Source organism: Salvia hispanica, chromosome 6 (assembly GCF_023119035.1).
Source record: "Salvia hispanica cultivar TCC Black 2014 chromosome 6, UniMelb_Shisp_WGS_1.0, whole genome shotgun sequence".
In the NCBI taxonomy this organism is placed as follows: Eukaryota; Viridiplantae; Streptophyta; class Magnoliopsida; order Lamiales; family Lamiaceae; genus Salvia; species Salvia hispanica.
In genome coordinates this window covers 36,153,745-36,176,653 of record NC_062970.1, presented here as the reverse complement: position 1 = coordinate 36,176,653, position 22,909 = coordinate 36,153,745, and the positions used below count along the sequence as shown (strand labels likewise).

At 39.2% G+C, this 22,909-nt stretch overlaps 3 protein-coding genes across 8 annotated transcripts; all 3 read right to left on the bottom strand.

The window, feature by feature from the left end:
• Nucleotides 1-1,332: 1,332 nt before the first annotated feature.
• Nucleotides 1,333-7,271, bottom strand: LOC125194208 (30-kDa cleavage and polyadenylation specificity factor 30). Its single transcript, XM_048092302.1, has 7 exons — nt 6,707-7,271; nt 5,920-6,303; nt 4,548-4,710; nt 4,309-4,419; nt 3,170-3,238; nt 2,537-2,623; nt 1,333-2,318 (listed from the first exon to the last, which is right to left on the bottom strand). Exons 1-7 carry the CDS (start codon nt 7,099-7,101, stop codon nt 1,464-1,466), a joined length of 2,064 nt encoding a protein of 687 aa, XP_047948259.1. The 5' UTR covers nt 7,102-7,271; the 3' UTR covers nt 1,333-1,463.
• A 3,525-nt stretch (nt 7,272-10,796) lies between these two features.
• On the bottom strand, nt 10,797-17,927 carry LOC125195768 (cation-chloride cotransporter 1-like). The gene is made up of 13 exons (XM_048093987.1): nt 17,505-17,927; nt 16,782-16,901; nt 16,537-16,615; nt 15,862-15,953; nt 15,371-15,485; nt 15,112-15,212; nt 14,936-14,997; nt 14,331-14,570; nt 14,072-14,186; nt 13,235-13,429; nt 12,409-12,809; nt 12,120-12,281; nt 10,797-12,025 (listed from the first exon to the last, which is right to left on the bottom strand). Exons 1-13 carry the CDS (start codon nt 17,699-17,701, stop codon nt 10,941-10,943), a joined length of 2,964 nt encoding a protein of 987 aa, XP_047949944.1. The 5' UTR covers nt 17,702-17,927; the 3' UTR covers nt 10,797-10,940.
• Nucleotides 17,928-19,134: 1,207 nt separating this feature from the next.
• LOC125192244 (BTB/POZ domain-containing protein At1g30440-like) lies at nt 19,135-22,854 on the bottom strand. 6 transcript variants are annotated; one of them, XM_048089758.1, is made up of 5 exons: nt 22,693-22,854; nt 22,252-22,360; nt 21,304-21,373; nt 19,938-21,128; nt 19,135-19,856 (listed from the first exon to the last, which is right to left on the bottom strand). In XM_048089758.1, exons 2-5 carry the CDS (start codon nt 22,308-22,310, stop codon nt 19,341-19,343), a joined length of 1,836 nt encoding a protein of 611 aa, XP_047945715.1. In that variant the 5' UTR covers nt 22,311-22,360; nt 22,693-22,854; the 3' UTR covers nt 19,135-19,340. The 6 variants fall into 6 exon arrangements, with proteins under 6 accessions (XP_047945715.1, XP_047945719.1, XP_047945717.1 ...); XM_048089762.1 differs by having other exon boundaries at nt 22,252-22,326; XM_048089760.1 differs by having other exon boundaries at nt 22,252-22,312.
• Nucleotides 22,855-22,909: the final 55 nt, after the last annotated feature.

The following is a 22,909-nucleotide window of genomic DNA, read 5'->3' as shown; positions in this document are numbered from 1 at the left end:
AACCTAATCTTACTGTATTCTTCTTCGGGATAGAAAAAATCCAGTTCAGGATCTCGGACATCCCAAGTCTCTTTATCCACATCGATGACCTCCGGTCCATGTCTACGCGGCGGCGCATGCGATGATGAACATGATGACGAGGCCGATGTCGGTGGCGTTGGCGTTGGCGATGGCGATGGCGTCGGCAATGCCGAAGGTGCGGGACGTTTTTTACGCCGACCCCCAGTTCTCGAGGAGGAAGCACCGACGGACTCACCTCGCTTCCGTTTTGGGGCCATTCATGCAATAGACTTCAAGGACGAAGGGAGGGTTTACAACAGATACTGAGTTTGAGTAGGTAGGTGGGAGTGAAGTGGTATGGAGGGAAAGATTGTAAATTGTAGAGACCGAAAAGTGTGAATATTTTAGAATGAATTTAAACTCTCACTCTAAGTGTATATGTGGAGTGAAGAAGACGGAAGACGAAATGGCGCTGCACAAAACGTCCAATCGCTCGCGTCATGAAAGTAGATGGCGCAGCGCATGCAGGCCGCCAATGTCAGACGGTGAGTTGAAATGACTGGAATGCCCTTTTAGGGCTCAAGGGCAATATAGACCGAAAAAACACGATTTGTGATTAGGTAAAAGGGTAGAATTACGTGGAGGTATTTTTTTCCCCTAGGGGCCTGCTGTGTAACTTTTGAAAACGTTAGGGACTTTTTATATAGTTCACTCTACTTTTTTTAACGAATACAAACTGCTTATAGAATGTGCAATTTGGCATTGTCTGAACACAGACTGCATCTATGCCGTACGAATTTAAGGTTATTTATAAATTATAATGACAATGTTTACAACTATTTGTAATGATATTGTTGCTCTTTCCGTCTGATAAGTTCACCATATATGACTCGACAGCAATCATGAAAAATTCCAAATATGATCAAAGTTTGTGACTTTTACGATAAAGTTTCAAGTAAGTAAAAAAATCCAGAATTCGGCTATAGTTCGTGCAATAACCCTTATTATATATCTGAATATTTAAAAAAATTGATACATCATATATTTACATGTAAAATTTTGATGTTTCTGGAGAATCAATGACAAAATATTTAACCCGTTACGTTTTTTAAATGTTGACAACTCGTCTTTTTTAAAAAAATATACACTTTCATGTTTCATATTTTGAAGGCCAAAATACATTATTTTTGTTGGAGAAGGTGTCAAAGTTTAGGCCTACGTTGATGATGATCTTTATCTAATACTACTATTGTGTACAAATATATCGAGTTATAAAGAGGGAAAATGCATTACTAACATAATTATAATTTGGTAGTATATCAAGGGGAAAGATGGAGAATAAATGAGTCCTCAAAATTCCAATTTTTCCTCGATTCAAGAAATGTGTGTTTGTGATTAAACCTATGTCACACGTTCTTCAGTTACAAACACAAGTTTGTTTCCAAAATGTAGAAACTTCACGGCTATATGTTCTCGACTGAGACAGCGGTACCATCTCCCTCCATGCTCCGCCTCTTCTTCTTCCCTTCACCGTGTCTCGACCGCCTTGGGGCCTCATCTTCACTCTCGCTCTCATCGTTCCGGTAGCTGTTCCCACCGCTATAGTGATCATCTTGCTGAGCTTTCCCCCTTTGCTGATTCCGCCCTTCATCATTAGGTCCAGCAATGTCTTGCCCCTTGGCTTGATCAGAGCTCTCGTTCTGATCGCTAGATGGTGCTTTCTGATCTCTTTTCGAACGACCCGGGTTTTGATAAGGCTGTTGTTGCTGTGGTGGCGGATAAAAAGGGGGCATACCTCCCGGCCTGCTGCCTCTAGCTGCGCCTCCGACGCCCATTCCGCCCATAAAGGGAGGCCGTCCGGGACCCATCATCATCCCGAATCCACCGGCAGGCGGCCGGCCCGGGAACATCATCCCGGAGGCTGGACCTGCAAAATCACCGGAGAATCTAGGGTACGGTCCAAAGCCACGGGGCGCCATGCCAAAGAGATCAGGCATTGGGAAACCATCTGGATTTACAGGACCATATGAGAATCCATCACTTCCCATCATGTTTGGAGGGAACCCTCGCATGCCGGGGAACGGACGAGCACCACGAGCAAGAGGCATGTGAGGGGGCCACATCATACCTCTACCTCGTCCCCGACCTTGACCTGCAAAACCCTGCCCGGGGCTTTCGTCCTCCTCGTCACTTTCTTCTTCTTCCTCTTCTTCATTGTCCTCAAAGGGAACAATATCTGGGTTGTCACTTCCATTATCAAGGTTTACTCCCTTAGCTTTCTCCTCTTCACGCTTCTGCTCAGCCGCAACCGAGACAGCCTATGAAAGATGACGGTAACAGGCATCCAATGTCAATTCAAGAAAATGAAAACCAAACTGAAACATCATACGAGCTCACGAAGCAGCAAAACCAACAGTTTATATCGGATAACCAGATATCAACAGCATGATAGAACTATCCAAGCTATAAGTTTTCTGACAACATATGCTAGATATAGTAGAGCGAATCTGAAATCGGATCGTTGAAGTTTAAGTACCATCAAATCACTGTCGGGTTCGAGGTAGAGCAATGATGCCAACTGCTCGCCAACAGAAGGCTCAAGTTCTTGACAGTCTCTACTGATCTGCAATGATGAGATAAACAATGTAATCTCTCCACTTGGTAGATATGAAAAAAGTAGAAGGAAATATGATCTCATATTTCTTGGAAGATAAAAGATGCTATCATCCTTTCAATCATCTAATGACATACTGCAATGCGTATTACGTTTCATGAAGCCATCATTACTTCTTATAACATATAGCTTCACAACTTAGTTCACAGATGAATTAATTTTCTGCAACATCGGTTTTACGTATTGTGAAAGGCTAAATGTTCAATAGGAAACATGAACTACTTTGAAAAAATTAACGTGAACAATTTGCAACGACAATTTTATTTCACAGAAATACACAAATGCCCAGTGTCAATTTTTGGAGCTTGTATACTGCTGAAATGCAATTAAATTCGGAATTACATGAGAGTTTTCAAATTAAAATCCAAAAAATGGACACCCTTTCAGAGGGTTATACTGTTTTAACAAAATTTAAAAAGCAGGTATCAAAAGAAAGAAAACAGAATAAATCTCATATATTTGAATGACTCCAGATATGCAACTATCGAAAAGTACCTTTACTGGCAAGTTCTCATTATATGGGTTTCTCAAATGCCGAGTTTTGTCAAAGGATAGTTCACAGAGCTGCAAGCACGTAACATGGTTAGATAATATTTCAGAATCTCACATAGTAGCATATGAAGAATGACATTTGTATATTACCCCAAATGTACCAAGAATAGGGTAGCACTCCTGTAGAGGGCTAAGATGGATATTATCTATCATAGGCTAGAGATAACAATGAAGGTATCCAGAAATGAAATACTACCGCATAAATTACATGATTTTAAGATTTTTTTATTAGAAGTGAATGTGAAAGACAAAAGGTAGCAATTGTCTCCCACATCTTAGCTGATTGACATGTACTGTATACATGGCATATACATGAAAAAGTCTGTATTACCATTGATCCATACACCATCAGGATGGCGACCTGACCGGAACATCAATAATAAAATGACTCTGCGATAGATATAATCATCACAAACTAGCATTCCTATACCATAGCATGCTGATCAACTAGGAACACAGGCCACATTCTCTGACCCCCGGACCATCTCAACGGATGCAGATAGTTAAAACTATCAGAAAAACAAGGAAATGACACAATGAACCTTTTTAGAATCCCAGATTGAAGAATGAAATTGTACATAGCAAAAATAAGACCAATATTGAATGTGCGGACAATATAAGATGAGTACAGACTCAAATATTTCACTTTACAACATGAAATACACTGAGATAGAGAATTGTCAGTTGCATCATGACCTTTGTTGCTAATTGTCTTAAAAATAATCACAAATGGTAATCTTTTTTACTAAAAAAAACTAAACAGTGTATAAGGTAGTGGGATGTAGCATCCGATAAATTGCAAATTCTGATAGGTATCCTTGCAAGGCTATCTAAATGGGTTTGTAAAGCTCAGCCCAATCATTACCAGTATATTTAACACAGTATTCTCCTGGAGCTCTATAACTAATGTTGTGCCTTTAAAATGATACAACAAAAATAGAGCACGTCCAACATTTACAACCATCTTATAGGTTCTCCAAAAGATATAACAACAACCAAACAGCAAATAACACACAGATTTGAATACTGAAGTTCCTACAATAACATATAAAATTCAATCAAGTATGCCAAGTGGTGAGGACCTTCAACCATTTGACAGCAAAGTTACGTCCATAATGAGCAGTCCCATGGGCATGCTTCCAGTTCCCTCCACCTACGGATCCACCAATTCTGGAAATCATCTTTGCACAACCCTGAACCACAAATAGATCTATCACCACAAGAAGTCATTTTTGCACAATATAACAACCTTAGCAAGCTATCTGATACTTGAGCAGAGCAACTCAAATCAGTATCTATGTCAATAACATGCATAAATCACCTGAAAATGTCTAGTCTTGTTAACTGAAAAGATCAAAATCACATTGTCAACAGCATCAAATGCTTCATTAAGTTTAGCCTCATTGCTTCTCTGTGTTGCCCATACACCTTGTTGTACAGATAGTTCCAGATTCTCTCTGTTGCAACTTTTCACCACAAAGTACCTAAGACAACCACATGCAGATGAAAATTGGAATATGTAGATAAGTGACCTACACCAATGAAGGGGGTTCCGTCTGTTGCCAACAGAATGTAGCTGAAGAATAGTAAGCTCCTGGTGATGTGTTTCAGTAACTTCACAAAGCACGTCATATTTTACATGGAAGTAGAAGAAAAATGAGTGTCAGCCTCAAAGCGTTGTGCCTGAGGGTTGAAGGTTTCACTGATTAAATCTCAAAAATCATTAACGTGATAACTGACGTCCCCCCCCCCCCCCAAAAACAAAGTGCGTGTCTGACAAAAAGGAAAACTCCTTATTTAGGAGCAATATCTTATGAACAGCCATTCATAAAAAACCTACCAGAGAACAGCCTCTTACACATGGAAAGGCATACGTATAATTGACACAAAGCTCACAGAGACTTAAAATTTCAGAAGAGATTTCTAAAACTAAGGAGACATGGAAAACTCCTCATCCAAACATGTTGCTATGCTGAGCCACCCGAAAGAAGTTTATCCTATTGCATATTTTAGTCACACAAGGATTTCATAGATTTAATTAACTTAATATCCTAGGACAGATCTGAGTTGGTAAAAACAATCCTACATCCTTTTCGGAATCCTTCCCCTCAAACGAAAAACAGCTACAATTTAATGATAGCCATCTTTTATGTGCATCAACAAAAGGCAAGCTTCAAACTAGCAAACCTGCCCACTATTTGATTTTGAAGATTTTCATTTCAAAAACTCTAGTTTGAAAAAAGAGGATCAATGAATAAGGACAAAGCTTTTGATCAAGAGAAAAAGAATTTCAGTTTTTTCATAACAGTTTACCAAGTTAATCACAAACTCCACATAATAGATATCTTGTTTAGGAGTTTGATTATGACCTTGTCATGTAAATATTTTACGACCTACTAAGCTGCGAACCAATCAAAGCCAATACATTTCAAGCAAAGGCAAAGCAGCATCTCTGCATCTGACAAGATAACAGCGTTACACTCACTTAAGATCATGCATATTTTCACATCATGGACCAGCCAGGAACAAAACAATGAGCAAAGCTATAATATTATCATAAAAAGAGTTAGAAGAAAAAAATAAAACACAAAAACACAGTTATTACAGCTGAGTGGGAAGGATCTATTAACGTAACATCAACATATAAATACATGAAGTTTTCCACCTAATTAAAGACCTTGTTTGGAACACACCTAGAAGTTCCTTGGGGCAGGGGTATAGCAGTCCTACTAGCTTGGCTTTGCTGGCCGTTGGCTGTAATCTGGTTTTGAACTTGGCTGCCCTGCTGCTGAAGCTGCTGTGTTTGTTGTGGCTGTGGATGAGCATTACCAGGTTCTGTAGTACCAGGTTTTCCTACTTGATGTATACCATTGGGTCCTTGTGGAAACTGAGATTTTTCTGCCGGTTGAGCATATATAGGATTACGGTTCTGAGAAAATTTGTTTGAGTTTCCGTAGTTATATGAAGCCAATTGCTGAATTTTCTGAAGAACTTCTTCTACAGGGGGTGGAGGTCCAGGTAACTTTGCATGCCTATACCTACAATCAGGACCATTTGGACAAAATCCTAGCTTGTACCTGCCACACAACCCCACTTGTAAGAGAAATGGTTTCATAAAAAGAGCCAATAGCAGAAAATATGAAAATAAAAACAGTCATCAGATATTAGACAAGCAAGATGCAAGACACAAAGACCAGTTCAATACTCCAAGTTACATTTCCTGCAAGTGGCATCTTCTATAACTATCTTCTCTTAAGCATGAAATAACAACAACCAATTTCAACAAAATCTCCACACGTTTCATACATAAAATGAAAAAAAAACTCCCAGTAACCTAAAGGATCAAGTATAAATAAGATGACTGCAGATATATCCTTCTTCAATCAACATATAATCAGGTAACAAGATCAACGACCTTCGTATTGAAAGATCCAGACAATTTTTTTTTAAAAAGTCCCAAAAAATGCCTAAATTACATACATATTGCATTCCTTGATATCTTCATTCGTATGTTTATACACACAATCCTGCTCACGGCACTCCCCATAGAGGCGGAAAAACCGGCAAACCGGCATCCGCGACTTATCGTACTGATGAAGGAACCCACAGGCATCGCCTTTCATGCACAGAGATCGCAGCCAGTGCCGGCACACCGTCTGCCTGAAGCTCCTCCTCGCCCCGCCGCCTCCCAACCCCTCCGCCGCATGCGCCGCCGGATGGGGAACCGCCGAAGGATTGTGAGAATTGGCGGCGGCCGCAGCCGCATTGGAATCCAACGCCGATTGGATTACGGGCACGGATGCAGTCGGATGCGCGGGCCCCGAATCCAACCCGCCCTCGAAGTCAAAGCTTAAACCCCCATCTCCATCATCCATTTTGAAGCGTGCTAGTGCGTGTGTTTGTGTGTATAGAGGTTTGTATATGTATAATTGTATGTGCAGATGTGAAATTCAATGAGAAAGAAGGGTTTTTGGAATTGCAGAGCTGAGCAATGGAATTTGGGGGTTTAGAAAATTAATTAGAATGCTACGGAAATTGAAAAGAGGAAAATTTAGGGGGAAATATCAAAAGGTACAACTGCCAGATGCCAGGAATATGGTACCACATCTTGATGCACGCATATCTTGTTTGATTTGGATGCCCCATTTTCATGTATAAATAATTAAGGGTGAACTATATAAATGGTACTTGATCTTTATTTTATATCGTTTTTGATATCTATGACAAAAATAATCCTAGGTACCAAACATGTGATTTTTTTGTTATGGAGATACTTTTGTAAATTTCAATTAAATAGAACTAAATAGGTGAATTTTTTTTCTTCCTTTCTTATTTCTTTTTTTCTTCTTTAGTTTATTCTTCTTATTTTTTTCTTCATTTTCTTCTTACTTTTTAGTACTTATCTTCCTTTCTTCTTTCTTTTTATTCCTTAGTTTATGTTTCCTCTTTTTTCTTTTCTCTTCTTTTTCTTCTTTCTTTTTAGTGTTTTCTACATACATCTAATTGCATTCATAATATAAATCCATAATAAAATACCTAATTAAATTAATTATTTTAAATAATTAAATCAATTAAATATTTTTAATTAAATTATTTATACTCATTTTAGGGTTGAAGAACCTAACTAAAAATAGTCAACTCGTTATCATTATGAATACAATTCAAAATTTTAAATTTTGATTAAGACTATATTGATTAGTTATTAATTTAATATAGATAATAATTATTATAATAATTAAATATAATTATAACTATAATTATGATTAAGTATATTTAAACGATATTAAAAAATAAATTAATTATTAATTTATAGCATCAAAATAATAATATTAATATTGATTAATAATAATAGTATAAAGAGTGAGGAGAATGAGAGAATACATTATAATATCATTTTTGTACTAATTTTATCAATGTCCAAAATATCCTTTGTGACACAAATGGAAAAATGAATTTGTTTATAGGGTATTTTGGGGTGAAAACTGCACCAGGTACCAAAAATGTGATTAATAGGTACTAAAAACGATATAAAATAAATATCAGGTACCATTTATGTGCGAAAGTGAAAGATCAGGTACCATTTATGTAGTTCACTCAATAATTAATTACGTCTAATTTTTTGTCTATAAACTTTAGAGCATCCCCATCCGTGCTCTTAGCTAAGAGCACGGAAGTGGGCCCGGACCCACTTATACTCCTTGTCCTTAGCTAAGAGCACAACACCCACATCCGTGCTCTTAGCTAAGGACAAGCTCAATGGTCCCACCATTTTATTATTCAATTTAAATAAATGCATTTTCACAATATTAAAATGCATTAAAAATACCCGAAATACTATTACAAATTACAAAATAATTAAAAATTACACAATTAAAATCCTAATAATTAAAAATTACACAATTAAAATCCATAAAATTAAAAAGTCCCACTACTCGTTGCTGAATTTCGCCCAAATGTGATTGATTAGATCTTTTTGTAGCTCAGTGTGGGCTCTTGTATAGCGCATTGTGTGACTTCTTTCGATCCTCTCGTTCACCGTCGTATGCACACCTCGGCGTGGGGGAGACCTCGCGGTTGAGCTTCCGGCTTCATCCTCGTCGTAAAAATTAGCCGCCCTCGGTCCTTCGTCAGCTATAATTATGTTGTGCAAGATAATACACGTGTACATGATGTCGGCGATATTCTTAACGTACCAAAGCCGAGAAGGGGACTTCACAATGTTGAATCGGCCTTGAAGGACACCAAAAGCTCTTTCGACGTCTTTCCGAGCAGACTCTTGACGCTGCGCAAAAAGAATCCGTCTTTGCTCTTGTGGATTGCTGAACGACTTCACGAAAGTCGACCACCTTGGGTAGATACCATCGGCGAGATAGTAACTCATGTGGTATGCATTTCCGTTGACGGTGAAGTCGATCACCGGTGCTACACCATTCAAAACATCATCGAAGAGTGGTGAAGAATATATCACGTTCAAGTCGTTGTTGGATCCGGTATCACCGAAATATGCATGTCAAATCCATAGGCGGTAGTCGGCGACCGCTTCAAGGATAAGCGTTGGGCCGCCGCCTTTGTGGCCGCTTAAGTATTGCCCCCTCCAAGCAGTCGGGCAATTCTTCCACTTCCAATGCATGCAGTCAATGCTGCCTACCATACCGAGAAAACCGTGGACTGTTTCGTGAAGACAAAGCAACCGTTGATAATCGTCGGTGGTGGGTGCCCGAAGGAATTCCTCGCCGAAAGCAGAACGAACGTCGTCGCAAAAACTCTTGAGGCATAGGATTCCAGTTGACTCACCGACATGCAAATACTCGTCGAAGAGGTCAGCCGTTTGCCCAGTAGCAAGTTGTCGGATGGCACAAGTACACTTTTGCAATGCTGAGAAACTTTGCCGACCAGTTGCGTCTGCACCTTCTTGAAAGTATTCAACACGGGTGGACAAATGTGTTGACAATACGCATAAACAACCGTCTTGACATGCGAAAACGGCGCTGAAAGTAATCTTCTGGATACCGCGGCTGGTCGAAAAATAGTCGGCAACGAGCCTTTCGTGGGCTCCCTCTCGATCACTAGGGATGTAGCGACGTTTTGCTCTAGTTGGTTGAGGAGGAGGGGCGGGGGTATTGGTGGCGACATAGGCTTCATAAGCGGCATGATATTGTTCATAATATTCTTGTTCTTCGCGCTCCGCTTCTGCAATGAGATTGGTGAAATCCATTTTTGATTTTAGAGAGGGTTTGGGTGAGAGAGGAAGATGTAGATGATTTAGTATGAAAAAGTATGATTGAGAGATAATTTGATGTGAAAAGTGGATGATGAATGTGTGTATTTATAGATGATTTTGGGATTAAAAAAAATCACAAAAATCCAAAAAAAACGTCCATAAACGGCTCTATTTTTTGGGAATCCAAAAATATATATATATATTTTAATTTTTGGTATTATTTCGAATTATTTATGATTTTTTTTTAAAAAAAAGAAAAATCGAATTTGCCAACGGCTAAGCCGTTGGCCAATCAAGACGTGCCACGTAGGGCTGCTCAGCGTCACGGACATGCTCTTAGCTAAGAGCAACGCCGTGCCGCTGGCACGGACGGACGAGCTCCAGCGGCGGACGGACGTGCTCTGCTCAGCCGCCACGGACGGACGGACGGACGGCGGCATTTCAACCGCTGATGCTCTTAGACCAAATGTTTGAGAAAAATTTATAACCAATGAATTAGTGTGTCTAACCAACAATAATAGTTTGGCCTCCCATAATATGCAAACATATATAGTACTATTATATCTTAAAATATGGAGTAATAATAAGTTTATGTGTTTGAAACGTTGAATTACTTTTTATAAGTAGTGTACATATCTTTTCACATTAATACAGAAGTGATAATCACCACCATTTTATTATATAAATGAGATCCACGTTCTACTAACTTATTCAATTCACTTTTCTTTATATTAAAATCCATGCTCAAACCAAATATGACTCTTATTGTTTATTCAATCCACTTTTTAAGTTAATTCATATCCAAATTAAATATGACTCTTATTGTAGAACAAATGGAATAGTATATTATTAACAAATCAACAAAAAAAATTCTTTTAATTAACTCTAGTTCTAGGAACAGATAAGTAGTAGGAGAGTGAATAAAAAAATAAATCGCAGAATATATCTTTTTTTTTCCAGAGAGAAAAATGAGTGTTTGTAAGTAAAAAAAAACTATGTAAACAAAGTGACAACATCTCTCCGATATCCTCGCACTATCAAAAGCCTAGGCACATTCTCAACTAAGAGATCCATATACTCCATGTAAAAATATGCAGGGTGGTTCTGCGGCGGCGGAGGGAGACTCACGAGCACCACCGCTGCCATTCTCGAGTACCGGAGTATCGTCGAGTTCAGCTTCAGAGTGGTATAGAGGAACTTCTCGACTTGTTGCTCGTTGACGATGACCTGCTTCCCGTCTGCCATCAACGGAGCACCTTCTAACCGAGCCTTCTCCTTCATTTCGCCGAGATAAGCACCAATTCTCTCCTGAGCAGAGGCGAACGCCTCGACTGATTCCTCCTGCTGCTGCTCTGCTTGGGGATCCCATGACTTCATCGAGACAACAATCACCTCAGCTTGCATGCGGAGGTCGTAGAGGAACTTCTTCACGTCTGCCTTGAGTTCCTCTGCGTCCGAATCCTCCTCCGCAATGCAGAAGACCTGAATCTTGCAGCTCTCAAAGCTTTCCTTGGTGAGGAGGAGCTGGGACAGAAGCAGCATCAGACCACCGTCTCGTACAATCCAGTACAGATCGATGGTCCCATACTGTCTTTGGTACTCGTTAGGCCACTCGTCAAGACCCTTGACGATGACAACCGCCTTGTTTGCCACAATGCAGTCGTTTATGATCCCCACAAATGTGGCTGGTATTTCAGTCAGATTTTCACGCCGCCAAATCTCAGGGTACCGCATCACCACGATGTTGGGCTTCAGATTTCCCAGACCCATAGTCTGCACAATTCCGCGAAACCCTTCGGACATGCTTGGGGCAACGACTATCTCTGCAACTCCTTCGCATCTTTTGTATTCTATGTACGTACTAAGAGCCCTGCAGGCAACCTTTGCATCCTCGGCACATTCTTGATAGTCTCCATCGAGGATAGAGACGAACATGGACATTCCCCTTCCTTTCTTCTTCATACAATTGGCAAAATCTGCAAGTTTTGGATGGCACGGAACATTCTCTGGCAATTTTCCCCATGGCCGGCAGAATATGAGGGGGATAGGGTACCAGTTCTTGGGATGCACCTGACTTGCTGCATTTGAAATTGGATAAATGAGTAATGGATTGATTGAATATTGTTATCGAAGATGTGAAAACTGTGATTATAAGGAAAAAAGTAAACAAACCTCCTAAAGATCGCAGACTACGAAGAGCGAGCTGAAAGTATGCGCTCTTAAAACCATCGCCCCAGTCACCTGCTTTACCTTTGATGCTCACATAGTAATAAATGAGTGTTGCTAAGGCTAAAGAGATCACTGTGAATGCCCAAGAAATCAAAAACATGATAACTGCAATAGAAATTTTAAGTTAGAACATATAAATGCCTATGATGGGCAAAGAGCTGAAACATAAACTCTCGAGCATTTTGGTCATATAATTGGACAAAATTATGTACTAGTATGGAATGAAACTAACCTATACAAATGACAGCCCCAAAAAGGGAGAGACTCCAATGGTGAAACTTCCATCGGGGACGCCAGCTGGGAGCATCTAAAAGATCCAAAAGAAAGCAGGACAAATTCACGCCCCCATAACACAGGAGGTAAAACATAGTGATAGTTGGGGTAATAAGGTCAAGATTGCCAATAATAACACATCCAATACAGATGAAGGCTGTAAACAAGGTAGCAGCATGAGGTTCATTGCCATCTCCCACTTTGAAGTAATTAAGGACAGGTAGAATGTCATCATTGGCTATTGCAGCTAGTAGCCGGGGAGCACCGGTCAAGCTCTGTAGAGCAGCACCTAAGGTTGAGAGAATAATGCCAAGATATGTGATTGCAGGGATAGGCCAAGCAACAGTCGCTGTAAGTAACCTGAAAAGAGGCTCAGTTATGCCCAAGCAGAATATATTTACCCACAGAAACCCTCTCAGATAATATCATGAATGCATGCATGATTAACAAAAAATTCATCAGATTTCGAAAACCCACCAAGAGTAAAATATGCCGAAAGATGTCAAAATAAGATACGTCATTAATATGTTGAACATGAGGATCTAGTTATCGCATGGTGACTATAAAATGAAAGCAATAGTGATGTTGGTCATATTGTACTTTACCCCAGAATGACCCAAGACTAAGCAATCACATACATATACTATTATACATAGCCAAAAACAGGTGCAACATATAATAGCTACAAATTCTAGGCAAGAAATAACCAACAACAAAGTGAATGGCACTCTTGTTGACTAAATAAAGCAGCAAGCACTAAATATCCACAGTTTATATAATAGTACCTGTCTGTCAGAAGTTTATCCCTAGTCGCCAGAGCTCCGAAAAATAGAACAGTAATCAGATATAGAACTGAAGTTGAAACAGTTGCAGCTAAGGTCCCTACAGGAATTGAGCGCTGAGTGTCCTTAAGTGAGGCAGACCGATTTGAACCTGCCATAATCCCAGTAACAGCAGGGAAAAAGAGACCTACCAATGCACTGACAAACAATAGAAAAGGTAACAGTTAGGACACAAATCAGATAATTCCCCATGATCATCCTTCAATGATTCCTAGCATCAACTCCTACAACTATCATATCATACCATACCAGACATTTTGAAGTCCAGTATATAGGTCACTCCCATGTTTGTAGTAGGATATCAATAACCAGCTTCAAGAAGGCATTACTAATAATTTCCATGAAGCATATTCATATGAATGGTTCAAGACTTCAAGGCTTCAAGCACATATATAGAACTAAAGAAACTGGGACGTTTCATCTGATACTGATAGTGCATAGAGAGCATCTTTTTGAGGCCAATATTTAGCAGGCCTTACACACACACACACACACACACATAATGCGATATGAAAGCACACTTTAATAGAACAGTCAACCACTATTCTTGCCAAATTGATGGCCTCTGCCAGAATTACATATGTCAAGAGTACCTTCCACATTTCCAATATAAAAAACTAAAACTTCATGGAAAAAAGGAGAAATTGTTGTTAAAGTGCACATATAGAAATATGCTAGAAAGAAGCAGCAAAATTACTCAGCAGGACTGACAGTTTGGTCCTTGAACATGACAAGAGTACAAGCAGAGATATAAAAAAGGAGTTGTATTAGAATCCTCACTTGAAATCCCAGTATATTTTCCCATTAGGATCTGGAACTCCAGCATTGTTAGTTTTTTGATAGGCTGAGCTCCAATTATCTCTAAAAGATTTCAAACTCAAGCCAGTGATTCCATCTGTTTAATGCATGGGGACACATAAAGTCATCAAAGAGTTAAAAACACTTCCAAGACAAAGACCAAAATGACATGATTGTGCCCCCGCCCCATGAGAAAAAATAATAAATAAAACACACAAATGGAAAAAGTAGAGACACTCACCTGTAGGATAATCCTTCCTCGCCAAGAATATCCCAATAAATATGCAGAACAACGAGAATACAACAGGTACGAGAAAGGCTGGTGCGACTCGGTTGATTATTTTGACTCCACCAAATACTATGAAACATAGGATGATTGTCACAACAATCCCATAGACTTGCAAATCATGTAAATTTGGGCTTGTAACAGCAACAGGTTGCGCAACATCTGTGCCATTCACCATCACAAAAGTTTGTGTATCTACAAGAGTAAGATCCATAGTTTCATCATAAATTATATGAGGTCATGCTTGAGAAAAACATATACTGATATACGAAATTACAGGGGTTCTATCAAACACATGGTTTTACTTTTATTAGTAAGATGTTTTAATTCATTTAACATAAACTTGACAGCATCCTTCATAAATCATAATCTAGATGAACCTCAACAATTTAAAGGGATCTCGAGAAAATATATAACAACATTGCCAAATTGCACATGAAGATGACCAGTTATGCTGCAATTATGAGTATATTATCCCTTTAGAAGGTTTAACATAAATAAAGGAACCCTTCAAAAAAACTTTTCACGAGACAACTGAAGATCATTTCCTCGGAATTTACCTCTAAAAATCCCTGCTGCAGGTATAGCATTGAGGAAGGTCTCCACAGCTCCCAAGACATAACTGTGTGAAAATAACACATTCAAGCATAAAATTCAAGGGACGGTAGTTAGATGTGCCAACTATGAAACATGAACAGAGCAGGCAAACCCACAAATATAGCTTCAGTATACTCACAGTGCACCTGCAACTGCATTTCCAAGGAAAAAGCATAAACCGATGCTCACTCCAACCTCTGGGCCCAAGGCACGACCAATGAGATAATAAGGTCCCCCTCCCTAAACAAAAACAGATAGTTCAACAATGCTGTAAGAGTTAAGTGTCTTACCAAACTAAACATTTGTATAAAAATTCATATGTTGTGTAATCACTAACTACATCTAACTAGGAGAACATATAATTTTTTACCAATACACTAGATATGTAAATGTAATACCTTCATTGCACCATTAGTAGCGATTGCACTCAGAGATATAGTAGTAAGAAAAGTACATGAACCGCAGAAGGCCACTAGCAATAATGACTGACCGATCCCAGCCATACCCACAATCCTAAAGTTACACAGGTAGATCAGAATATATTTAACAGAGAGTATAAATAATAGAACTAAAATAAATGGTTTGCGGATTTAATAGCATATATTAATGGTTAAGGACAAACTAATATAGAGATTGGGTTGTCCAAATAGCCTAATTCTTACAGGTCCATGACTCCATATAGTAATCTTACATACAATAAAAAAAAATCTTGTGTCATGTTATCCATAATTTCAACCCAGTCTTTCCAGACCAAGCCCTGTAAGTAATTCCTTAGATATAAAAAGAACAAAGGACAAATAAGAAGAGATTTATCGATGCAAATTTCAAGTAAGCATGCACAGAGGTAATGTAAAGAATAATCATCACATAATTTGAGATATCAACTTACCATGAAAATCTAATGTAGTAGATAATTCCCAAAATATTTTGAAGACAGGGCACAAACACACCCATCATTGTCCCCATTTTAACGTTGTTCCCCTGCATTAAAATTTTCATTACCAAAATGCGTATTACACTTTGAATTCATGGTCACAGCATAAAGTTTCAGTTCACGCTGATTGACTAGCCAAAAGGGGAGAAGAAGCCAAAAGGATGATAGCTGGAATTCTGATTAATTAGGCAAACAAATACTATAGTTATTCCAGATAATTATGTGCATGCAGTTCAAAAGGATATGACACATAAAACACAATCATGAAAAACAAAGCAATCAAGACAAATGAACAATTCCGAGGGGCATCCACCTGACCAAATAAATCTGACTTTAGTGCAGGGAAGATAATCAACATGCAGAGGGTATTAACTTAAAAGGTTATACTAAAATTCTTCCCTGTGGCTATAATATACTTTTTCAGGGAACTTTCTCTTGGATAGGCAAGCTGCCTATATGACTAAATCTACTTTGAGGCTGCTGCATCATCAATATATAGTGGCAAAGGTCAGTAAGATTTACTATACCAACAGCACACAACCTTAATCAACCTGGGCCTCATCACCGAAAGTATTAAGAAAGAACAAAACATTGAGAAGGAACACAACTAGTACCAACATGCAGTGGTACCTTTGGACGCTCAATATGAATGGGTGCATCTTCTCCATCTCTAGGACTGGAGGGCGCCTGCTGCTGGTCACTTGCCATACTGAGAAATGAACAATCAACTAAAGATTCAGACTAAGTCTACAACTAAGCAATCGCCAGGACACAAATTAGAAAAAAGAAAAGCAATCCCAACACCAGGCAAATGATTTCTCGAATTTTTTCATCAAAAAATAATGTAAACAAAAATTTGATCCTCCACGTCATACCTTTTAAGGCCCAAAATATTGACAAGTGAGTCGAAACCAAATAACTCCAACTTAGATTCAGGATGTGAGCCGTTGATATCTCTATGATTACCATCGTCTCCATTGGAAGCCACTTTAACTCTACAGATGCAAAAGGGTCAGGCAGACATGCAACTTACTCATAAAGACTTAAAAATAATTCCTGAACAAAGAGATCCATAAGCACCATGCCATGAAACCATGTGCTAAACAAAAGCAAAGATACAACTAATTCACAAGACCTGTATAAAGTAAAGTTAAAATAAATAATGGGAATAACCACACCAGCACGCACCTGGCACTCACCTACTAAAATTTTCTGAACAAACCAATAGGAGGAAATCAGTCCTTAAACACGTCTATCAATCATATTTAAGCGTGCTCCAGCAGCATGTGAATTTTAACGGTAAAACCTAAAACTTTCTCAACTAAGGAATTCAAGCATGCTCAAAAATTAATCGAGAATTTCTCACAACTATATTCTATAAAACCCCTCTCCAATATTAAATCTCAGACTGCAAAACATATAAAAAATTGGCACATACCAGTATCCATGATTTAACAAAACCAGCTTAAGTCAGCTTAAAACTAACAGAAAACAATTAAATAGGACCAGCTTCAGCTACTCAGCACGCTGGCAAAAAAACACAACAAACAGAAACAATCCGAATCCAAACATTCAAAATCAAGTCAAACGAGACTAACTTCAGATCATTGGAATTGCTGAGCGAAGCGGAAGACGAGGCGCGGGCGGTAGGATCGATCGCCGACATCTCGAGAACGGCTCTATCGCTGTCGTGCGCGAACACTGGGCGGTACTGGCGGCCGCCCAAACCCCTCCCCGCCGCAATCTCATTGTCGTCCCCCGCCTCTATATCGACGCCATTGTTGTCATCCGCCATTGCATTAATTGAATTGAGGCGGATCTGAATCCCTTAGAAATGATAGGGGTGGGATTCAGATCTACGAGGAAGGAGAAGTAAAGGAAACGAATTTGAGAGTTCGCACAATCGGAGATTGAAAGCTGAAGGAAAGCTGGGAGTTGTTTCTCTTTCTGTATTGATGTATGTATCGTAAGAGAGAGAAAGGTATTTGAACTTTGACGGATTGAAGAAAAGAAAACGTTGATTATTTTATCTCTCTCTCTCTTCGCCTCTCTGCAAATGGACTACTTATTTATCATTATTGATTTAATCTTATTTATATTACAGTGGATTTCATTACTATAACAAATCAATTTGATGCCAATATATATTCATAATTCGCTTTTAATTACTACTTACTTGATTTAAACGGTTATAAGGAGAGGGATTAAAATAATGTAAAATGTTGACGACTAAGTACATAAATTGAATTGCATCCTAGAAATTCTAGAAATACTATTGGTCGTGGGATTGACCTTTTTTAGGGAATTGCAGTTTAGAAAATGTCAATTAATTGAACTTTCAATTTTTCTATTCAGAAAAATGTTTATGTTTTCAAATTTTACTTCCCCGCCAGAAATATACTTATGCAAAGAAATGTGAGGATTGTAGTAAAAAATTTAGTTTATGATTAAAACTACTCTTATAATAGTATATTAGTAATTTTATAGTAAAATATAAATTAAATAAATTAATTAGAATATAAATACTAAATAATTATGTTTATCAAGGTCAATATGTAATTACGGTGGAAAAAGTAAGTCGTTTATCTATTTATAAGTAGGTGATGATTGCCATAAAAGCTCTATTTTGTAGTTTTGATTATGATTTTTAAAATGATGAATTGTAGTTTTGAAGATTTTTAAAATGTTGAAAACTATACCATCATTAAATTCGTCGTAAAATTAAAAACAGTATTTAACATTACCAAAAGAAAGATGATTTAATTACTAAACCTAATTAGTTACTTCCATTGCGTAAATCAATAGTTCAAACCATATTCAAATGCAGGACATTTCTAATTTTTACAGGAACTTCTGTCCAAAAACAATGATATCTCCAACTGTAGGAAGTTGCCTGCACCATCCATGTGTGGTAGCATGGCCTCAATAATTCTCAATTTGATTAATTTTACATTCAATATGTCAATTCTCGGATAACCATAAAAAAAATTAGGGATAATAATTATGCAACAAATTTAAAATTGTGTCATTGTTGTACAAAAACTACAAAATAAGTTAAAATTCCTATTTTTTTTACAAATTAATCCGAAAAATCAAAAGTATGTTATTATTGCAAGATTTATAAAAACGTGTTGTAACCAAAAGTTCAAATTCCATAGCTCCTTCACTTTTTTGCAATTAACCCAACTAAAAACGAAATCTTATAAAAACAATGTTAATTCATACAAATAATTGCAAGTACATATGAATAATCTTAATGTGGGTGATCTTAGTATATAAAACAAAGAATGGTGCCATGGGCTAGGCCAAGCCCCCTTTACCAAAGCAGATAATAATCCTAGGTGAGCATTCGGTTTTCGGTTCGATTTTTACTTCGGCTACAATGTATGCAAATTAAATGAGGCCTAGCTAAATGTACAAAAATATACACAAACTTAAACATTAGAAGTTGGTATCTTCTTCTCCTTGTCATTCCTTAGCTTAGATTTGTCATTTCCCTCCTGATTGCAAACAGATCCCTCTTCCGCGCTGCACATCTGGAACTTGAAGCCCAGCTTCTTCGCCACATTCCCCCAAATGCTCAATCTCTTCGTACGCTCCAAGTTCCTTATCTCCTCCCTCATCTTCGAGCATTCCTCCTCCAGCTCCAAAACCCGACTTCTCATGTTATCCATATTCTCCTTCAGCGCGTGCTTCTCCCTCACAGCCTTCGTCGTCCAGCCCTCCTCATCCTGCGCTTGTCCCGAGACATCAAGGTTGTCCGACACGAGCATGCAGCCGGCCACTGAAGTCCTCAGCTGCAGCTGCTCGAAGAAGAGAACTTGGATGATCGTTCTCAGCGGCAGCCGCTCGTTCTGAGCTGCGTGTGTGCAAGCTTCCAGCGAGAGCTTCTGGCAGTCGATCAGCCGGCATAGGTGGTCCCTGTCGGCATCTGCTAGCCATGGATGCGACTGCGGAGGAAAACACGAGCAACCAATCATTATCAGTGTTGTCATGTGCGATGTGGCCTAATTAAGGATGGTGTTTTTTACCTTCAGATAGATGTCGATCGAGCGATAAAGCCCGTCGTCCAACGGCCGAGCATACTCGGGGACAGCGGCAGCCAGAGCCTCAAACTTGGGGGGCTTCAGATTGACATCCGGAGCAACCTCGGCGAGGTAGCCATCGATGAGTTTGGCTACCATCGTCATAGGCGTGAGCGACAGCTGGCCTTCGTCGAATGAGCCTGGGGAGGCTGCAACCTGATCCATAGCCAAGAAATGATCAAGAATACGTGACACACAGTCAACATCATACAGCGTCTCCATCGAGTACATGAAGGTTGGCATCAGGAGATCCTCGAGCGCCGCCTGATCGAGCTGCAACCCTATCCGTTTCTCGAGATTCGACACACACAAGGGGCTTGCTCGAAGAATCCTGGCTGTTTTGAGCAAACCGAAGAGGAACTTTGATGGGACGAGGCCCTTCTCCAACGGAAGCAAGTAATCGATCTCTTCAACGAGAAGCTTCTGATCCTCCTCTGACAGCGATCCCACCTGATGGTTTCTCGGCGCGGTGGGGCCACGACTCCAGTGTAGCCCCGGTAGGTACTTTTTCGCGTACGAATTGAGGGAGCCGGCAATGATTTCCGGCTTAACACCCTGAGACTCCATGGCCAGAATCAACCTTTTGTAGAGTGCAAAACTTAAAACAGATGCATCATCATACCACCAATCTTCCGAACTCGAGCTCTTCGGTCGAGCACCGGTGCTTATCCCGTTCCACAATACGCTCCCCGCAGGGCTCTGCAACGGGCCTCCATGCTCCATCACGGGCCACCCCAACAATTTTTGCTCCGTGCGCGGCTTGGAAGCCAAAGAATCAATGCATCGTCTTGGGATACCGAGTTGCTCAGCATGGGAGAGGATATCGTCACAGGCCTGTAGCGCCTGCAGAGAATCTTTCCAGTTTTCAAGAACCACCTGATCGAGGAAGCTCTCTGTTCGAGAGATAAGGTTCCCCTCGCCATACTCTTCGGTCATTTCAAGACACTCAGCTGCACAGCGGAGATACACAACATTTGCAGCAGTGAGTTCAAGCTTGACTCCATAGCAAAATTTGGCTACTGTTTCGAACGTCTTTGCTCCGCCGGGAATGTCAAGCTTAATGACACAGCCTTCCTCTCCTTGGGATGCCTCCTCGACGAGGCGTTCCATAACCCCACTTCTTGAAAGCAATGGAAACTGCACCAATACTAAATTGTTTCAGCAAATCAGACGGTTCACGCTGAAGCTAAACATACTAAAAGTTGAGGCATAATGACAATAAAGCAAATTTGCTCATATATAAGCCAGTTGGGAGAATTTAAAACTCTTTCATAAGTTTCAAATGTACCATAAAAGAAAAAAAAAATGATACCTTGTGAAGATGGAAGGACATTTCCCCAACTTCGACAACCACGTCACTTGGAAGACCACTTGTGCAAAACCTAAAATGTGTAAGAAAATTTTTAACTTCAAAACTAAGACACATTACAAATCAAATGAGTGGTGAATAACAATCAAATAGAAGTGTTCTGTATGGCCATTAAAGACCTATCTTCGTTAATTCAGACATAGTTTGAAATAAACGCCATGGCTCAAGAAACACCGAGAATTAGTTGCATTACGAACCAAAACATAGCAATCTAAATTTTCAGAAAATACATAAAATTCCAACCAAGGAGAAAATAGAGCTTACATATTAGTAAAAGCCCGACCTGTTCACTTTAACACGGTAAAAAACACGACCGTCCTACTAAATTACTTCAATGTGGAGAACTTGACAGAGTATTATGTCCCGATTCCCAGGTGAAAGATAAAAGTTACTCGAGACAATGCCATCCTTAATCTCTATTATTTCAAGAAATGCAGTTCTTTCTCATCCGCTGCCGTTGCACAGAAGCATCGTTTCCCAACACCACACTAACTCAACGTCATCTACACTACGGAATCACTCGCGTACAAATCCAATCATTCAAATCGAACAGTCGACATGCCATTACACTCATGCATCCTCCCACAATATCATGCTAAATAGGAAACCACCAAATCTACGCCACATAAATCTATCAGCAAATCAATCAAATAGAGCTCAAAGCCATTGGTGGATGATGGAGATAAGGCTGAACTAAGCATAGGCAGATTGCAATAACAAATTGAATACCACATTTGCAAGAATATAACTTCAGATTACCAAAAAAACGACACTAAAAGAGCTAGTTCTACTTGCAGAACTATAACCAATTCATAAACAAATAAACCAAATTATGTACCCCAACTTCAAAAGTAAAAGTAAAATAACAAAATCAAGTTTCAAGAAACGCACCAAGCCTGTCCTTGCCTCTGAAAAGCATCAGTTTTGGATCCCAGCTTCACACAAGCCATTTCTGCACAATGCAACCTAATTCAAGATTTACTCTCAAATCTGGATCCAACTGCCTCCAAAAAAAAAACCCAAATTTACAACATCTGACTATCTGAGCAAAATGCGGCGAAAAAGCAACAAATCTGTAAAAACCCAATTCATAAAAATCAAGAGCGCATCAAAGCTGAAGATTCCAACTCATAAAGACTCCACCTTTACAATGAAGACCTCATTTAATGCAGAAGAAATGTCTCACAATACAAACCTAAAGGAAAAAAAATGCTTATTTCTCTCTCAATTTCCTGTCCCCCCAAAACAAATCAGTCTGCAAAATGCCATCAAACCTTCGAAAGAGAGACAAACAAGTATTTCTTTAACAAAAAGAATATTCGAAGCTCGGACCTTTTCCCCTGAACGAGACGCCGATGTGCTCAAACCATTAAACAAACAGTCGGGAGTGCAAATTCAGTTACAAAAAGGGGCGATTTGGAAACTCGAAACAGGTTTATGCGCTCAATGAACAGCGAGAGTGTGATTTCTGAATACTGATTAGTGATTACTATTAAAATTTAGATTTCCTTTTTTTAAGTCGTTTTTGAAAATGCTTTCCTCAACGTTT

Bases quoted from the DNA above. Each gene is read 5' to 3' on its own strand.
- LOC125192244 (XM_048089758.1), bottom strand. From the start codon at position 22,310: ATGGCTTGTGTGAAGCTGGGATCCAAAACTGATGCTTTTCAGAGGCAA. The intron at 21,374-22,251 runs GTGCGTTTCTTG...TACACATTTTAG, and splicing joins CAGAGGCAAGGACAGGCTTG to GTTTTGCACAAGTGGTCTTC. The intron at 19,857-19,937 runs GTAAAAAACACC...TTTCCTCCGCAG, and splicing joins CGATCGACATCTATCTGAAG to TCGCATCCATGGCTAGCAGA.
- LOC125194208 (XM_048092302.1), bottom strand. From the start codon at position 7,101: ATGGATGATGGAGATGGGGGTTTAAGCTTTGACTTCGAGGGCGGGTTG. The intron at 4,711-5,919 runs GTGTGTTCCAAA...TGGTTGTCTTAG, and splicing joins CTGCCCCAAGGAACTTCTAG to GTACTTTGTGGTGAAAAGTT. The intron at 2,319-2,536 runs GTACTTAAACTT...CATCTTTCATAG, and splicing joins AACCCGACAGTGATTTGATG to GCTGTCTCGGTTGCGGCTGA.
- LOC125195768 (XM_048093987.1), bottom strand. From the start codon at position 17,701: ATGGCGGATGACAACAATGGCGTCGATATAGAGGCGGGGGACGACAAT. The intron at 16,902-17,504 runs GTTAGTCTCGTT...TTGCATCTGTAG, and splicing joins AGCAATTCCAATGATCTGAA to AGTTAAAGTGGCTTCCAATG. The intron at 12,810-13,234 runs GTACTATTATAT...GCCTCTTTTCAG, and splicing joins GATAAACTTCTGACAGACAG to GTTACTTACAGCGACTGTTG.